Source organism: Pipistrellus hanaki (genome assembly GCF_964339955.1).
Source record: "Pipistrellus hanaki genome assembly, chromosome: X".
In the NCBI taxonomy this organism is placed as follows: domain Eukaryota; kingdom Metazoa; phylum Chordata; class Mammalia; order Chiroptera; family Vespertilionidae; genus Pipistrellus; species Pipistrellus hanaki.
This window is the reverse complement of record NC_140524.1, coordinates 26,517,008-26,536,818: the sequence shown is the minus strand read 5'-3', so window position 1 is coordinate 26,536,818 and position 19,811 is coordinate 26,517,008. Positions and strand designations below refer to the sequence as shown.

The following is a 19,811-nucleotide window of genomic DNA, read 5'->3' as shown; positions in this document are numbered from 1 at the left end:
CAAACAAAAAAACCAAATAGGCATTACTTTTAAAAAACAAAACAAAAAATTACATATGAGGCATTCTTTCTCTCCTGCTAATCTGGAAGAAAAAAGGGAACTGCCTATGGAGAGGCCCATGTTGCAGGAAACTGGGAACAGCCTCAAGAGCTGAGAGTGGCCTCTGGCCAACAGCCAGCAAGAAACTGAAGCTCTCCATGCTGCAGCTGCAAGGAAGTGAATTCTGCAAAAACAGAGTGAGCTTGGAGTGAATTATTTCCCAGTTCAGTTCCAAGAAAAAACAGGCTGGCTGACATCTAGAATGCATCCTTCTGAGACCTAGTTAAGTCATGCTCGCATTCCTGACCTGCATAAACTGGAGGCAGTAAATCCCTGGTGTTTTAAGCTGATAAATTTATAGCAATGATTTTTACATAGCAATAGAAAACTAATATACCCACCCAGTGTATGAGATGCTACCAAACCCCTTGTATTGTGAGTGCTTTTAACTTTGGCCATGCTGGTGGGTGTGTATTACAGTTTTATTTTTATTTATTTATTTTTTAAAATATATTTTATTGATTTTTTACAGAGAGGAAGAAAATCATGTTGGTCGATGTTTCTTTCTCATCGATGTTTCTGAAGAGGGATAGAGAGCCAGGGATAGATGAGAGAGAAACATCGACCAACTGCCTCCTGCACACCTCCCACCAGGGATATGCCTGCAACCAATGTACATGCCCCTGACCAAAATTGAACCTGGGACCCCTCAGTCCGCAGACCGTCTCTCTATCCACTGAGCTAAAGTTTAGCTAAACCGTTCTCTTCTGTTTGCAACTTGCTCTTTCTCAACCATATGCATTATATACAGGGCCTGCGTCTAATTCTTCAGTCCTGAATGCCTGGGCCCTAGTGGGTGTTGAGGTTTATTTACTTGATCTTTTTTTTCCCCCGGAGTTCAGGCATTTTGTGAAATACCACTCATCCCCTTTGCCTCATTTTCCCACTGGTTTTAAGCCCTTTGTCCTGCTCCCTCACTTTCCCTCCTTTTTTGTGATCTTTGCACAGGCGCCCCGCCCTTTCACTCCGCAATCCCGCCCCCCCCCCCCCCCCCCCCCGTTTGCCCAACCCTTAGCGGGCCAGAGGTTTTTTTCCAACCCCCTCCTTTCCTGGGCCTCTTTCGCTGGAAGTGGGTAATAATGTGATGAAGAGGAAATATGTCTGCTGTCATGGAAAAGCGTGCTGACTGCAGAAGCTGCTGATTTCTCAGGCTTTCCTACCCTTTCCCGACCCCTCCCGAAAGTCAGGTTGCCCTTTTGGGCCTTTACACTTGCAGCCTGTCGACTCCCCTCCCCCATTAAGACCCCTGTTGTTTTCGCCTCTCATTTTGCACCTTCTTTTTAAGGATTGAAGGGGGCGGAGTTGGGATGCCCGCGCCACCGTTACCAGGGCAACAGCTTGGTTACTTCCGTTGGTTTCAATGCTTCCGGGTTGGCTCTGCAGTGGCGTTTCCGACTGTGGGAGCCTCGGCTTCCCAGTCGTCAGATGAACCCGAGCAGGTGAGGGGGAGCTTCTGGGTTTCCAGGCTGGGGAGCGGGGCTGGGCCGCGCCAGGCCGCGCGGGGCCGGGCTGGCCTGGTTCCCGGCCTGGGAGGGGCTTAACAGTCCTTTGGTCTCTCTCTCCCCTCAGCTGAGTCCCTTCCCTGTCTTTCACTCTTCTGGCATCGTTGGTTTTCCTTCTTCGATTGAACCCTGCTTCCTCGACCCCCCTGGGAGGCCGCCTCCTTCAGGCGCCTCCCTTCTCTTCACGAACTCGCTCTGACAGCTGAGGAACTGGCAAGATCCTGCTACCCAGAGGGTGAATGGGTATCTTTCCTGGAATAATCCTAATTTTTCTAAGGGTGAAGTTTGCAACGGCGGCCGTGATTGTAAGCGGAGTAAGCAAACACCTCCATTGTATTAGTGTGAGGGGTGCTGTTGAAAGTTGCTCCCCTTCGATTTCTACCCCTTCCACTCCTTGAGGTCAAGGCATTGAAGGCATCTATTAAAATGCAGTTCAGATAACTTAATTGCGATGACAGCCTTTAGCAACAGGAATTATATTCTCAGACAAGGTAATAGCAGGGACATTTGTAATTTGCTATTAGTGTTTTCTTGGTTTTTCCAGGCTAGGAGTGCTTAGAGTTACCATGAACTCCTCTCTCATCTTCTTTCCCTATATCATCAAGTTCCTTTGTGTCTCCATTTTAGGAATTTATCTCTAACCTCACTGCCAGCAAATACCTTGTCTCCTTTACTTCATACCATCTTAAGCTAGTTTCCCTGGCTCTCCCATTTGTAATCACTTTGCTGCAGTCCTGGTAGGCTAACTAAAATGTGGATTTCGTCAAATTACTTCCCTGTTTAAAATTTTACAGTATCCCTCATATACCCCACCACATACTTTGATTTCAAGTCTTTCAACATGACCTGTTCCTTGTAATTCTTGATTAATATTATTTCAATGACGTAAGGGAATTTTCTGTTCCATTTAGGTTGCATTCTTCTCAGAGCAAACCATGCTGATGCCTGCTTCCATGTGCTGTGCTTTCCCCCGCATTTGTGTCTCTGTTCATCCTGCTCTCCTCCCCCTGTCTTCTACCTTACCTATACCTATCCTGCTTTGTGTCAAGGCCCATTTTAAATTCTCTCACTTCCACCAGCCTTTTCAAATTATGTAGGCCCATGCTGATTGTCTCCTTTTCCATGCTTATCTTGCTCTTATAGTTTGCATTATATAGTTTAGCACTTAACTTTTCTTTAATGAACTACTCTGATTTCTTCTACCAGATTATAAATTATTGAAAGGTAAGCACTGTGTTTTATAGAACTTTTATCACCACCTTATTCTCCTTGATTATCCAGGAAATATAGGTTAAATGATAAATATTGTCATGGTGTTAGAACATTTGTTCTTATTTTATTTTATTTTTTTATTTTTTTTGAAATTATTTAATATAATCATCTAGGACATACATATTCTTTTTTAAAAAAATATATTTTATTGATTTTGTACAGAGAGGAAGGGAGAGAGATAGAGAGTTAGAAACATCGATGAGAGAGAGTCATCGATCAGCTGCCTCTTGCACACCCCCTACTGGGGATATGCCCGCAACCAAGGTACATGCCCTTGACAGGAATTGAACCCGGGACCCTTCAGTCCCCATTGAGCCAAACCTGCCCCAGATTTTGTCCTTTTTTTTAAAAAAACAAACAAACAAACAAAAAAAAACACACCAAATTTAGACCAGAGCACATTGCAGGTTTGGGCATTTAATGTCCCTTCAATAAATATTTGCTTGACTCTCCATTATTACCTCCTGAAGCTAAGAATTGGATGCCTACTCTTTCTTAAAAGAGAAAGCAAGGAAGGCACACAGATTTTTCTCATCAGATCTTTGGAGCAGTGCAGGGCTATGTAACTTGTATTTTAGGACATTCTTTTCACTCTTTAGTATATCAGATTTTCCTTAATCAAACTTCAGAATACATGTATGCATTTTTTTTCATGTGTGCATTTTGAAGACATTTTTCATTGGTTTCTTTATACAATAAAAATATATAAGGGACTCTATTTTTAGTTTAACTCAGATATGACTTTCTCCATTTACCCATATCTGGGGATAGCCCCCACAAGCCAAAAGCATTGTTAGATGCTGTGGGTATTTTACACAAGTAATTCTTTCCAACAAAAGCAAGGGAAGAGAATTAATAGGCAGAGAATCTCTGAGGACCTATACCCAGTATGTAGTATTGGTCAGGCCCAGCAATTTAATTTTCATGATTTTTCCTGTAATCTTTTACATATAGGCTGCATATATAGATAAAGCACATCACACTGGAGCCAACCATGTATTTAATGGATGTGTACCCAATTCTGTGCAAGCTTTTGTAGGGGTTATGTAAAGTGCTGTGAGACATGGTTTCTGCCTTAAGGGATCTTACCTAGTTAAGGGAGAAAAATAACATGGGCAACTAGAAGAACAGTCTCATCCTAGCCATTATTTGTATACTTGAGATTAAGATATAGGAGGGAAAAATTAAGATTCAGAATACATTGCACAACTGTAGAATAGGTATGACATAGCATGCATTCTCGTTAATAGCTTTAAAAGAATCGGAGGCTTGAGCTGACATTTTAATGATTCATTAGTGTGATGTGGCCCCCACAAAAGCAACTGCAATTTTCAGCTATAATAATTGAAGTATAATAATGAAAATAGTTGTGGTTATGTAGCCTGAAAGAGATAAGATGTAGAAGAGATATGTCTTTATTATTGGAAGGACTTCCCTAGGGGAAAAGACTATATTTGTCCAATATTATCTCCAAAAATGCTGAAAACTACAGGAAGGCAGACTTTTGGCTCAGTAGGAGGAAGAGATATCTAAAATAAGACATAATTAAACATAATACAGGACTTCTTCATAGCAAGATTCTTTTCTAACATTAGAAGGAGAAAAGGGATTTTACTATCAGATGGGAGAGAGGAGGTAGGAGTGGTAGCATTGTTAATTTGGCCAGTGGTTCCCAGACTTTTGGATTTCATAGACCAATAAAATTTAAATGAAAGTGTGAGGAGGAGGCACAAATTAGGGTTGCCAGGCTTATTTTGTTACGGCATTAAGCAAAATTAACTACCAACTACTGTTATTATCTCATACAAGAGAAGTGATGTTAAAAAATGTCCCAGGTACTGTGGAAGAACATGATTTCCTAATAATCCTTTAATTAAATATATTGGACTGACAGAAAGCACTAGTTGCCCTTGTTTTGTTCATTTCACCTCAGAATTGTGAAAACTTCATTAAGGAACTATTGAGCAACTGACCTAAGATTCAGTTACTGGTCTTTTTGCTCTGCTCTGGTTCTGCCCCCTGCCTTTCACTGAATTATTATTGAACCCTGAACCCTAAACATATCTTCCTTATGAAAGGGCTAGATAGCAGGTAGTAAAATTCTGATAGAGGCTTTATCTTATAATGAGAAGATTCAAAGAATCTGTAAAGATAAAGCTTTGGAGAGAAGCATAGCAGCCATTTGAAACGTTTGGATGTATTAGGGGTCTATAATTGGTCTATAAGAGGGCATTTCCCCCAATAGACTCAAAGAGGGAGATATGCCATGGTTCTTGCTTTTCTGTGCCTACCCTCTCACTGTATGTGTCACACTTTGCTAACAATTGTAATATTAAAATGTGGGCAAAGCTGAAAATATTGATAAGATAGCATTTAATACGCAAGACTAATTTTATGCTGCAGTTATGTGAAGTACTTATTCCTTCTTTGCTCTTTAGAATTCTTTCCAACAACTTTCCTCCAAAAGAGCTATTTGAGACTCTTATGTCAGATGAACTGGCTGGTGACACTAGGCTTGAAAGAAAATTTCTATAATTAGTTTTGTCATCTCTAACTAAAACATTTGTCTGCAGTTTACTATCCTCTCTGGAAAATTGTCCTGTGCTTAGTTACAGAGAATTCCTTATGTGGAAACAAAGCAAAATCTTGCCTCCACTTAAAAAGCGACTGCAAATCAATAGTGCTAACCCCAGATTGAAAATGGGGGAAGTAGACAGCAAGTAGTATCTGTGAAAATATTATATTTTGTTAAGTATATTGGAGTACTTAACTTTTCAAAAGGTAATGATAAAAGCTAATAGTTGTTGAACTAGCTACCAAGTGCTTTTTTAGGTGTTATACATTATATTATTTAATTTTCACAAAACCCTATAATATAGTATTTATTATTATCCCCATTTTATAGTTCAGAAAACCCAGGGATAGGGTGGTTAAATAACTTGCCCAAGATCATAGAACTAGTACGTGGTGTTGTCAGGATTTGAACCTAGGCAGTCTGATTTCAGAGTCTTCATTCCTGACCATAAACTACTTGAAGTTGCTTTTGAAACTCAATAATATACATCTGTGAAATTCTGAAAAAGGAATATTTAAAGAAACCGGAGAGTCCAACTTAAGAAAGGAGATTATTTTCAACTGGTCTAGGATTTAGTAGGTGATGCCAAGAGCAGTAGTTCTTAACGTGTGGAAGCATCAGCATTATCAGCATTATTTGGAAGCTTGCAAATAGTCCAGACCCAGACCACCAATCAGAAACCCTGAGGGTGAGACCCAACAATCTATTTTTAAATCCACCTTCTAGATGATTTTGGTGCACATTAAAATTTGAAAATCACTGATCTAGAGGGCAGAACTATAAATAAAAGATTCAAGAGAGATAGCTGAGGGTGGCAGGGGAAAAAATTGAAATGATTGAAGATGACAAGTCTACTGGGTGTGGGATGAGAAAGGAAGAAAAGGAGATGGAGTAGAATACCTTGTTAAAGAACCTGAACTCAAAGAAAAACATTTATATGCATGTGCTTTAAAAGGTCATGGAAAAGAAGATTCACTGGATGTTAAATGTCACAGAGAAGAGAGATACGATATTGCTGTCATTCATTCGGGAACCAGAAGGAAGGTGAAAAGGTGTTTAACTCAGCCTGGGCCTAGTGTGTGTGTGTGTGTGTGTGTGTGTGTGTGTGTGTGCGCGCGCGCGTGCAGCGCACGCTGGGGGAAAAGTTGTGGATAGCTAGAACGAGCTAATGAACTAAAACTCTAAAGTTTAGTGGTGAGATGTGTGAGCTAAGTATGCTAGTATGTGAAGGTAGTGGTATCAGCTGTACTTTGCACATGAATAAATGTGACTGAATACCATGAACTGCTTTTATGAGATGCCTCAGCCTATATAATTTGTTCTTCAGGTTCCTTCACTAGTAATTGTCTAGCTGAATGTCTAAGTTGGGTGTGCTGGATGGCCTGGAACCTCTTTTTTTGGGGTGGGGATGGGGGTAAAATTAAAGAAATTAGAGAATGAAGGGCACAGATTGATCTTTGCCCATATTTGGCAGTAAACACATTCATGATCATCTACCACATAAAACGGGATCCCCATTTTTTGGTCATTCCATTTGGTAGGGTTTTTCCTCTATGTCTGTTTTATTTGCCAAATTTGTTGATGTGTTTTATGTGATAAGACATTGATAGATGCTCCTTACTCTTGTGCCTTGTTCTGATTTATGTTTATTTTTAGTATCAGAAAAGTGACACTGGAAGCCATGAGATGTCTGGTCTGAATTGGAAACCCTTTGTATATGGCGGCCTTGCCTCTATTGTTGCGGAATTTGGTAAGAATGTGAAAACTGACAAATCTGCTTTTTATGGTATAAATGGCAGCTTTTGGTGAATGGTAGAGAAAGAGAAAAAAGAAAGGCCCTATTTGTTTTAAAAACTATTATCTCAAAGCCATCAATTAACATTTTCTGGGAAAGTACTACTAATGATATGGAAAGTGAAGTTTAAAAAAGTTAAACTTAGAAAGCTTTTTTTTCCTATGTTAACTAATTAAAATTTATTATAAATTTGTTAGTTTGTAAAACTAACATTAATTTATACATACCACATAGTACATTATAAAATAAAAAACTTTAACTCTTCTTAGTTATTCTGTTTCAGAAAGCAAAAGACCTGAAAACTAGATTACACTGGATTACAAGTGTCACCAGAATTGCTTTGGAAACGTAATGTTGAACAAAATCACAAATCCAAAACCTTTTATATGAATCTAAAAAAAGTCTTTCGTACATATTCATTGGGCATCAAAGTATCAGGCAAAGAACAGGGTCCCATCTGTTGACATTTTGCTCTCTCCTTCCCCGAGGGTCAGTGTGGCCAGGTTCTCCTCCGTCCAAATCCTTCAGCCTGGGGATGCACATAACCACGACAGAAACTATCAAAACACGATGTCAAACCTAAGGGCCACTGCCTGGTCCCTCGCTGTCTGTCCCGCAGGCACCCCTTTAAGTTCTCAATCCATAGGCAGCTAGAGTTCCAGGCTCCTCCAAAGGATTGCTGGGCTCCGGCAGCTCTTCTTCCAATACCTGTTTGAACCAGCGGTCTGTGCTGGTCTCCCTAATGAAGCACCAAATGAGCAGAATCCTGAGGGACAGGCTAAGGGCAACACCCTCCACTAGGTTTGTTGCTGCTCCTTTCCCAAGGAATGCCCCACCATCCACCGGGACTGGACAGCTTGCCTTTGGAAAACTGAATGGGGCAGTAAGGATCCTCATCTTCCTCGCCCTTGGCTGTGGACTGGGCCTGATCTGGCCTGCGTAAGCAGGCTTTGGGAAGCCCAGCGCGCAAGCCTCAGCACCTGGACAGCCCCAGCTGCCTGCACACACAGGATACTGCTCATTAATACCTCATTAAATCTATAGAATGCTTTGGGTAGTATGGACATTTTAATGATGTTGATTTTATCAATCCATGAACATGGTATGTTCTTCCATCTGTTTATATCTTCCTCTATCTCACCTCTGCACCTAGAAAGCTTTTTTGACAGTTTAATGATTTGTTAATTTGCTAGGCTTAAGTAATATACATGAAAATAACAAAGGGAGTTAGATAAGATAGGGGTTTCTGCTATATTCCTGTAAGAATGGTCTTTTATGATGTTATTTATAACTTTCTTAGTATAAGTGTCCAAACTTTTCAAACCTCTGTCCCATTTTATTTATTTTTTTAAAATATGTTTAATTGATTTCAGAGGGGAAAGGAGAGGGAGAGACAGAAACATCAGTGATGAGAGAGAACCACTGATTGGCTGCCTCCTTCAGGCCCCCAACTGGGGAGTGAGCCCACAACCTGGGCATGTGCCCCTGACCTGAATCAAACCTGGGATCCTTCAGTCCGCAGTCCAATGCTCTATCCACTGAGCCAAACCAGCCAGGGCACCTCTGTCCCATTTTAGAAGGAAATTGACTAACAAGATCAAACAGATTCTTCTCTATTTGTTTGTTTTGTTAATACTCATTGGAGGATACTTTTTTCATTGATTTTTTTTAGAGAGTGGAAGGGAGTGGGGAGGAAGGAAGGAGGGAGGAGGAGAGAAAGAGAGAGAGAAACATCGATGTGAGAGAGACATATCAATTGGTTGTCTCTTGCAGGCATCCAATGGGATTTAGCCTGTAACTGAGGTACATGCCCTTGACTGGAATCAAACCTGTGGCAAACTGAGGTCCACTGAGCAAAACTAGCTAGGGCAGATTCTTCTTTATTTGATCTTAATTTTGAAATATTTTTTAGATTTTTTTTTTAATCTTCCAGATTTTCTCTTCCTAAACTAAATAAGTGATTCCAATCCACTGATATTTGTTAACTTTCTTGGCATATGCTCTGGTATTGTCATATCAAGGTCATCAGTGACCAGAGTTATATAATCACCTTGTTAGTGTTAGACCTTGAAATATTCTGTGAAACATATTCCGTCAATGTAATGACCACTTCTATGTGTTAATATAATAAGAGAAAGAAGTTTGGTTAAAGAAAACTTTCTTGAAGAAAATTCAAGACTGATATTAGTCTTGAATTACCTAAGGAACCAGGATGAGTAGACTAAATAGGACTTTGTCATTATAATACTAGGGAACTGTTTGTTTCTTGTAAACAGATAAAAAGAAAAACACAAAACCTTGTAATAGTATATAAGACTATCTGGAGCAACAATCTAACACTTTCTTATCTTCTTTGTAAAAATTTAGGGAAATTTTAAGAGGGAGAAGTGAGGAGACTTGAAGTGGGCAGAAGGAAGAGACAGAAATAAATGCCAGATTGTATGTAATATATGAAATTAAAACATTTAAATTGTTTTGCCTTTACTATATATAAGGACAATCTTAAAAGCACTTTATTATATTACAATTTCAGTTATATTATGGGTGAAATCCTGTTGATCAGATAGAATACAGTGCATTTCACTTTACCACATATAAGACATGACTTATGATAGTGTTATTCTAGTGTTCTGTGTTATAAAAAGAACTTTGTGTTATGTTTTAAAAAATATCATTGGTTAATTGTGTGATGACTTCATGGCGGGGAGGTGGATTGGTGGAGGTGGAAAAGGGTATATGGGGAATAAATGGTGATTGGAAAAAAATCCTATATAATAAAAGGGTAATATGCAAATCAACCAAACAAAGGAACTACTGGTCACTATGACAGGCATTGGTGGGGAGCAGGCCTATGCCATCAGTCGGACATCCCCCAAGGGCTCTTGGACTGTGAAAGGGCACAGGCTGGGCTGAGGTATCCGCCCCCCCTCACCTTTAGTAATAAAATAAAGGGGGAAAATGTCATTTGTACACATTCAGCCAACAGTTAACCGTGATTCCTTGAAAAAAAAAACACAAAACTTATAAGTGAGTGTGTTCTTTATAGGAACTTTTCCCGTGGACCTAACCAAAACTCGACTGCAGGTTCAAGGCCAAAGCATTGATGCCCGCTTCAAAGAGATAAAATATCGAGGAATGTTTCATGCCTTGTTCAGAATTTATAAAGAAGAAGGTATATTGGCTTTGTATTCAGGGTAAGACTGGATTCTTACCTTCCATCATGAATAAAAATAGTTTTTACAGAAGTCACGTATTTTAGCTGTCTGATAGTTTATGCTGTTCATATTCACCATTTCAAGTTGTAATTGAATATTGATGTGCCAGTTTATATTTCACTTACTTAAAGCCTTGAGCTTTGGATTTTGTGTTCATTTATAAGTGTGTAAAGCTATTAGGGGTCAACTTTTGGTTAGCCATATCTTTGTGGTTTATTGTCCAGTTTGTTATCTCCTGCCAGTTTCCTAGGCTGCTCCTGCATCTAGGGTACCAGTTTATTGTTCAGAGAATAGACATCAATTTTGTTATTAATCTGTGTTAGGCTGAATTTCAAAGAATTTTCTTGGGGGAAAAATCAAGTAATACATCCATATTCTTTCATCAGCATGGATAATCACAAGATTATTTTTTTTCTGATAGCAAGCAAAGTCAAAAGTATGCATATTTATTCATAATTTTTCCCTAACTGGCTGAGCTTCTGATGTCTTTCTATTTATAACTACTAACATATAGTTCTGTAATTTGGAAGAATCTCAAAGGACACAAGAGTGAGAATGTCTCAAGTTTATAACTTAAATAGGGTGAAATCTTGGCCCTGGTACCTCTTTGAAAGGATGAAAGATGTATCTGCAACTGTTAGGAAGTAAGGTTGATTTTTTAAAATGTATCTATGATGTAGGTAATGGTATATACTTCTTTTTGTACATTGCTGGATTCAATTTGCTAATATTTTGATTTTTTGAGCTGACTTTTTGTTTCAGTGATTCTCTCAATTTTCCTGTTTCAGTTTTATTAAGTTATGCTCTTTATTATTTTCTTCTGCTTGCTTTGGGTTTTTCTAGTACAAAGGAATTTAGATGATTGATTTGAGGCTGTCCCTCTTTCCTAATCTAAGTGTTTTGTGTTATAAATTTCTCTTTCAGCTCTGCTTTGGCTGCATTGCACATATTTTAAAGGGTGAATTTTTCCTTTTAATTCAGTTCTATGTATTTTTAAAATTTCCTTTGAGACTTTATATGATCCATGGATTGTTTAGAAGTGTGCTGTTTAATTTCTAAATGTTGAAGCATTTTCCTTCTTGCTTTCTAGTTTAATTCCATCATGGCCAGAGAACATAACCTATATGATTTCAATTTTTAAAAATTTATTGAGGTTTCTTTTAGTACCCTAATTTGCTCTCTTGGTTCCATGAATGCTTGAAAATATATATATATTGGCTGTTGGGTGGAATGAGATAGCTAATGGAAATGAGTAGGCTGTCTAGACATGTATAATTTGCAAGCTCGTGTTGAGTATAATTGACTTTCCCTCCGCTTTTTTTGGGCAGAATTGCTCCTGCTTTACTAAGACAGGCATCATATGGCACCATTAAAATTGGCATTTATCAAAGCTTGAAGAAATTATTTGTAGAACGTTTAGAAGGTCAGTATAAACTCCTTATTTTCTTTGGGGTAATACTCAAGGGGATTATTGAAATCATGCTTAGTAAGAAAGTGTTCATTTTGGGTGAGAATGGGTGACAGTCATTGCAAGGACACAGTGAGCTGGTACTGATTTGGGATTCATTCTTGCAGAGGTGATAATGTGTTAGAGGGATCTGCTCTTCAAGTCTGCCCCTTTTCCTATCAAAGGGAAACAAAGGCTTCTGGCCATCACAGAGGGAATGTGGAATAAGCTTGTCCAGAAGATTAATGCTGTTCTTGTGACTTCCACTATAAAGGACTTCTCTAGCTGCTGATTTTGATAAACGTTTCTTAGGTGGAGTAATTTTAGGCTATTCTAGATTCTGATGTATCTAGGGCACCTTATCTGCATTCAGCAGTATTATATGGCCCTGTATTTGCTTCTGCAACATTTCCAGCCTGATGCTGTGCTAAATGGTTATTTTACTACAGGCCTGGAACTGTTGCATGGTTGGAGACAGCTGGAGGGCCTTTTGGTTAGCAGTGGACTTTGAATCACTTTAGTAAATCAACTTACTCTGGAGCTTCTTTGAGGATCCTGAGGGTTCTCTTCCTAAAGTAATTTCATTTCACGATTGTTCACTTGGGTTTACCTAGTTTCTGTTTGTGGGCTCTTCATGGTGAAGATTAAATTTTAACTTCAGAAAAATATGCTCTGTTTTGTTTTTTTTTTAAAATCCTTATCTGAGGATGTGTTTTTATTGGTTTTATTGATTTATTTATATTTTAAACATTTTTTATTGATTTCAGAGAGGAAGGGATAGGGAGAAAAGAAACATCAATGATGACAATCATTGATCGGCTGCCTCCTGCATGCCTCCTACTGGGGATTGAGCCCACAGCCAGGCATGTGCCCTTGACTAGAATCAAATCTGGGACCCTTCAGTCTGCAGGCCGAATCTCTATCCACTGAGCCAAACTAACTAGGACTGTTTTTATTGATTTTAGAGGGAAAGAGAGCGAGAAAAAAATGTCTATGTGAGAGAAACATCAATAGGTTGCCTCCTGTATGTGTCCTGACCGGGGATCAAACTTGCAACCTAAATATGTGCCCTGACCAGGAATCAAATCTGCAAGATTTTGATGCATAGATTATGTTCCAGCCAACTTAGCCATCTGGCCAGGGGCTCTGTGGGTTTTTTCTCTTTTGTTTTGCTTTTGGTAGTAGGGGATTTAGTTCCAAATGACTAGTTTTTCATATTTGATTATAGAAACCTCCTGTAAACAAATAGAGGCTAGTAGATATTGAGGCTAGTAGATATTAAGGCCAATCACAATATTTAGATAATTTTTTCTATTAGACAAAGATTTTGTCTTTTTTTTGGTTTGTTTGTTTAAATCCTCACTTGAGGATATTTTCCCATTGATTTTTAGAGAGAGTGGAAGAGAGAGGGAAGTAACAGAAATATCTATATGAGCCGAAACCGGTTTGGCTCAGTGGATAGAGTGTCGGCTTGCAGACTTAGGGGGTCCCAGGTTCGATTCCAGTCAAGGGCATGTACATTGGTTGTGGGCACATCCCCAGTGTGGGGTGTGCAGGAGGCAGCTGATCGATGTTTCTCTCTCATCGATGTTTCTGGCTATCTGTCCCTCTCTCTTCCTCTCTGAAAAATCAATAAAATATATTTTAAAAGAAGAAGAAGAAGAAGAAATATCTATGTGAGAGAAACATCGATTGGTTGTCTCCTGCAAATGCCCTGACCAGGTTCAGGCCAGGGAGGAGCCTGAAATTGAGGTACGTGCCCTTAACCAGAATCAAACCTGGGACCCTTCAGTCCACAGGCAGATGTTCTGTCCACTGAGCCAAACTGGCTAGGGCAAAGATTTCATCTTTTAAATTTTTTTTTATTGTTGACAGTATTACAGATGTCCCCCATTTCACCACCCTCTACCCAGCCCCACCCCACCCCAGACCTTCTCCACACTATTGTCTGGATCCATGATTTATGTATAGGTACATGTGTTCTTTGGTTAATCTTTTCCCATTCCCTCCACACTGAGATCTGTCATTCTGTTCCATGCATCCATGCCTCTGGACCTATTTTGGTCATCAGTTTATTTTGTTCATAAGATTCCATATAATAAGTGAGTCATCATTTATCTTTTAACATTCAGTCCTGAGTCTTTTGAGTTAATGATTCTCCAGAAAGACTTAAAATAGTTTTCTTTAGATGTTTGAAATGATTGAAAGGTAAAATACCACATTTGAATTTGTGTGTGTAATTAGCAGTTACATATAATAATAGAACATCTCCCAGTGTTCTTTAGAAATAGTTTAGAAAATGATTTATGTATTGCAATTTTTATACATTTCAGTACTGATTTGAGATCTAGAAATATGTGCTCACTTTCATAAGCTTTGTAGTTCATTTCTACAGTCATTTCTCTGACTTAAGTTTCCCTTCCTCTGATAGCTCAGTGCTCTGTTCTTAGAAACTGGTACCTAACACAAGCAGACATTTCGTTCTTTCTTTCTTTCTCCCCCCTCCTTTTTACAGATGAAACTCTTCTAATTAATATGATCTGTGGGGTAGTGTCAGGAGTGATATCCTCCACTATAGCCAATCCCACCGATGTACTAAAGGTAAGAGAGGTCTGGTACATTGGATGTGCAGTGTGATGTGAAAAGAGCATGAGTTTTGAATCAGATTTGGGTTTAGATTCCCCACTCTGTCACTTGTCTGCTGTAAATTTTTGGGTAAATCATTTAATTGCTTCATTTGTAAAATGAAGATAATTCAGTACCTAATCATATATGGTTGCTAAGGGTTATAGATAATACATATATACTAGTATAAAGCGCCTGTCATTGTACTTGTTGTAGCAGATGCTCAATAAATAGTACTCAGTTTGTTAAGGTATGCATTAATCCATTGGTCTTCAAAATAGAATATTGAAACCTTTCATAGGTTCTTTCCAAGGGCTGTGCAATTTTAAGGAAATTAATTTCAAGATCCCCTACTTCCATTTGTACTCTTTTCTAAAAGTGATCTGAGAGAGAACTTGTATATGTAATAGTCCTTTCCCCACTTTACAAAAGAAAGGCATAACCTTTACCCCTTCCAGAGCTTAGTATGATATATTGACCTGTGGTGTAACCTGGGGAACCGAACAAGGGAATAAATTGAAATGTAGTTTTTGGAAAAGCCTCTTCTAGTACCTAATTGAGGTACCTTAAGTCTATAATGCTTCTGTCTTTTCCTGGCTTATCCATATTTCTATTAAGAGTGAGATTTGGCTTTGAAATGGTATGTATATTTTGGCTTGTGTTGGGATCTTCTGAATTCAGAATAAGAACAATATAGGTTAGTGGTGCTGAGTTTTCAAAATATGGATTGCTTTCAGATTTTATCAAAATACAGAATGAAACGTTTATTTTAATATAAATCATCTTATTTTATCTCATTAAAAGGCAAACATTTTCTATTGAACTTATTTAAATGTATGATGGATCAGATTATGATTAATTGAAAGCACTAAATATATGATAACATATATGTGAGAATCCCAGATCACAAACTTAGAGTGTGATGGTAACAATATAAGATTTACAATTGCAGTTGGGCTGTTCAATCCTTTTATCCTAGGATAGCTCTTTCTCTGATTTACTTTGTGTTGCTTCTTCGCTTTTGTGCATATAGTTCTGTTTTTGCCTCAATTGCTTTCCCCCCGTTCCTTATGAATTTATCCTTCAAGACTTCTTAGAAATAAGACTAGGACTAGGACGAGACAAGTAAGGCAATCTCTTTGATTGCAAAATGTAAGGAGGTACCAAAAACTCAGTAATCAAGAGATAATGTCTTTATGCAATATTTTTCAGAAATTAAGATGAATGCAAAAAATTAATGGTGAATAGCATATCAATATTTTGTACAATTAATCTTCTTTGCCTCACCTTAATCCCACCATGTTGGATCCTATTTTAGTTGCAATTTTGATATTTGGTTTATTATTGGTTTTTGTGCATTAATTTTGATTTTTTTAAAAAATGTTTCATTAAGATGTTATTTATCTGGATTACTGAAGTATTTTGTGTTTTCCTCCTACATTTTGTGCCTGAGGGAAGTGCCCTGCTTGTTGCTCCACCCTAGTCCCAGACCTGCTCAGGAATCATCTCCTTAAGGAAAACTTGTACTTATCCTATATAATAAGAGAGGAATATGCTAATTATCTGTTACACTGTAATGTCATGACCAATCTACAAGTGGTGAAGAGCTACAGGAGGGCGTGGCAGCGAGCTACTCATGCATGGATTCCTGTGCAGGGCTACTAGTCATACGATATTTGTGGTTTCAGCTTGTCTTTGTGGTGATTTCTATTCTGATATAATTTGGTTTAGGTTTTTATTTCAACCTTTAGTTATAGCAGTTGATTTTCTACATACAGACATGTTGACGTTACATGATATATATGAAAACCTAGAATTTTGCTTGATGAAAATCAGAGCTACATTTGGGGCACTAGTATTTAGTGATGACTCCTGTGATTCTTTTTTTTTGTGTGTGTTGTTAATCCTCACCCGGGGATATTTTTCCATTGATTTTTAGAGAGAGTGGGAGGGAGGGGGAGAGAGAAACATTAATGTGAGAGAGACACATTGATTGGTTGCCTCCCATATGCTCCCTGACCAGGGCCGGGATTGAACCTGCAACCAAGGTACATGCCGTTGATCTGAATCAAACCGGGACAAGTCATTCTATGGCTGACACTCTGTCCACTGAAACAAACTGGCTAGGGCACACTCCTGTGATTCTGTGTGCGAGAGTGCTCTATCTCCTTTCTTGTGCTCTTCTCATAATAAAAGCAGGCTGATTTTTCTTCGTTTGCAGAATATAGTATCATGCTTTTTACAAATAAAATTCAGTTTAATGTCTTGTAGCATAAAATTACATTAAAACATTTTTGCTTTTTATAATTACATAAGCAGTGCATGTTAAATATAGAAAAAAGTGGGAGGCAGAAAAAGCAAAAAGGGGAAAAAATGCTCATGGATAACCTCATCTCTCAGACTTAAACCATGGTCAACATTTGCATGTGTATGTTCATCCACTCTCTTGTGCATATGGCTTATTTTAAGAGCACATGTTTTTAATAAAAATTATATAGCCTACATACTGCTTTGTAGCCTGTTTTTTCTATTTAGCAATTACTTGTTGACATTTTTTCAGTGTCAAAATATTGTTCTACAACATAATTTTATGGCTGCACAGTATTCCATTAAATGGATGCACCATAAACTTATGTAGCCAATCCTTTGTGGTTTTTGACATGTAGACTGTTTTAATTTTTCACTAAATTACTCACATTTTAAGTGAATTATTTTTTTTTTTACCTACACTGGGTACTTGTTCTTTTCCTCAAGTTTTCTTTTAACTCCAGAAATGATAGACCTACATATGAGAAATGTGAGGCTGATAAAATCACCTTTACAAGATACTAGAGGCCCAATGCATGAAATTCATGCGAGAGTAGGCCTTCCTTCCTTTGGCTACTGGCACCAGCTTCCCTCTGGCACCTGGGACCCGGGCTTCTTTCCAGCCACCCGCACCCAGGATCTGGGGTTCCCTCCAGGCTGCAGGCACCCGAGACCCAGGCTTCCTTCAGGCCCCAGGCAGGCACCCAGGACCTGGGCTTCCCTCACAGCCCCAGCTTTATCAGAAAGGTCATCCAGAAGGATGTCTGGTCTAGTTAGTGTATTATGCTTTTATTATTATGGATACTTTCTATATATAGTTTAAGTCATTAACTTCATAATAATAGCAGGTTCATTTTTCCCTTTTTAAATTTTTTTTATTGATTTCAGAGAGGAAGGGAAGAGAGAAATAGAAACATCAATGATGAGAGATAATAATTGATGCATTGCCTCCTACATGCCCCACACAGGGGATTAAGCCACAATCAGGCATGCGCCCTGACTGGGAATTGAACTGTGACTTCCTGGTTCATAGGTTGACGCTCAACCACTGAGCCATGCCTGCTGGGCCTGATTTTTAATTGCCAAAAACTGTTTTCTTAAATTTTAAATGAGTAAAGTATCTCATTTTTGTTCTCTCAGTCAAAACAAAATGTTTACCTCTTCTTATTTTAGATTCGAATGCAGGCTCAGGGAAGCTTGTTCCAAGGCAGCATGATTGGCAGCTTCATTGATATATACCAGCAAGAAGGTACCAAGGGCCTGTGGAGGGTGAGTACTCTTTTCCTGATATTGTTGTATACTCAATTCTTATAATTTGCAAAGAATACCTTTTATATATAAAGTCATACAATTGTGAACTGTCATCTCATACTGTGTAAGATTCTTAGTAACCCCCAAAATAAGGTAAGAAGCTCCTTATCACCTATGAAAGGACCAGAATTTATCAGTTGTCTTTATTTCTACTTAATGTTTGGGGGTTATGTATATGAGATAAGATATGACATTATTTGAGATAGCATTTTGATTTGTTCAAATTCACAGCGAGTTAGTTCTTCAATATCTATTTTTGTCAGTTTTGTACTGACATAACAATGTTTGTTCATGATACCTCTATAATGCTTACGTTCTAAAGTTGTTGCCTAAAATAATATTTTAAATCTTTTTAAAGATAAAAGATGTACTATAAACTATTGAGAAAATATATAAATGAAAAAAAATATATCAAGTTCCACTAGCTGGAGATAATAACTTTTAACATTTTGTCTTATTATCTTTCAGTCTTCTATCCATACTTCTTTTTTTGTTGTTTTCCTGTAATGATTTATCCTATTTTAACCACTTAATATTAAGTAAGACTACTAGTAGAATATGCAGAGAGAGTAGAAGGTAAATTCTATTAATAGACTCTTTAAAAAAGAGAACTTTGCTTTTTTTTCTTACTTTATAATTTTCCCCAACTTCTTACAGAAATTTCAAACATACAGAAAAGTGGAAAGAATAGAACAATGAATACCTATATACCTGGATTAAATGACTGTTAAAGTTTGACCATATTTGCTTTATCTATTTATGAATGTGTATATACCCTTTTTCTTTTTGCTAAGCTATTTGAAAGGTAAGTTCAGACATCATGGCATTCCCCTAAATTCTTCCTTATATATCTCTTAAGAATATGGACGTTCTCCTACATAATAATAATAATACCATCATCATACCTAAGAAAATTAACAGTAAGTCCCTAATACCCAACACCCAACCCATATTAAAATTTCCTTTTCTGATGAGACCAGGCTAGCTTTCTTATAAAATTATTCCTCATATTCCCTCTGTACTTTCTATAAACTAGAAGTTAAGTCTTTTGGCTTGATTAGATTCTTGTTAAACATTTTTGGTAAGAGAAGTTCATGGGTAAGACTGTATTTCATATGCAACATACTAACAGTCAGATAATGTTGGGTTATCCCATAGTTAGTGATGTCAAGTTTGACTACTTGGTAAGATGATGTCTACTAGATCTCACCTTCGTAAAAGATAAGCTGTTTCCCCATTGGCAATTAGCAAGTAGTCTGTAGGGTTATATTCTAGCATCATGCATGTATCCTATTATCTAATAATCTTTCACCTAATGGTCTTGGTATCTGTTAATGATCCTTGAGGTTTGCTTTTTTTTTTTTAATATATTTTATTGACTTTTTTACAGAGAGGAAGGGAGTGGGATAGAGAGCTAGAAACATCGATGAGAGAGAATCATTGATCAGCCGCCTCCTGCCCACCCCCCACCGGGGATGTGCCTGCAGCCAATGTACATGCCCCTGACTGGAATCAAACCTGGGACCTTTCAGTCCGCAGACCGACGCTCTATCCACTGAGCCAAACTGGTTTCGGCAAGGTTTGCTTTTTAATAATAGCAGGATGCTGTTTTTTGATTAGTTCAATTTAAAGCCAAAAAATGGAACTAGCTAGAATTTTTTTT

General features: G+C 38.0%; 1 protein-coding gene across 5 annotated transcripts in view; it reads left to right on the top strand.

Annotated features, from left to right (window-relative positions):
* Positions 1 to 1,406: 1,406 nt before the first annotated feature.
* SLC25A14 (solute carrier family 25 member 14) overlaps positions 1,407 to 19,811 on the top strand; it is a gene marked incomplete at its 5' end in the record, with an annotated part of 33,686 nt that continues 15,281 nt past the window's right edge. The window contains 7 exons of one of the 5 annotated variants that reach the window (XM_084870167.1): positions 1,452 to 1,538; positions 1,669 to 1,915; positions 7,105 to 7,198; positions 10,290 to 10,437; positions 11,787 to 11,881; positions 14,421 to 14,506; positions 18,011 to 18,106. In XM_084870167.1, the coding sequence (XP_084726293.1) occupies positions 1,841 to 1,915; positions 7,105 to 7,198; positions 10,290 to 10,437; positions 11,787 to 11,881; positions 14,421 to 14,506; positions 18,011 to 18,106 (594 nt within the window). Of the gene's footprint in view, positions 1,539 to 1,668; positions 1,916 to 6,389; positions 6,501 to 7,104; positions 7,199 to 10,289; positions 10,438 to 11,786; positions 11,882 to 14,420; positions 14,507 to 18,010; positions 18,107 to 19,811 lie in introns of those variants that run through there. The other 4 variants (XM_084870168.1, XM_084870166.1, XM_084870169.1 and 1 more) reach the window with 4 other exon arrangements.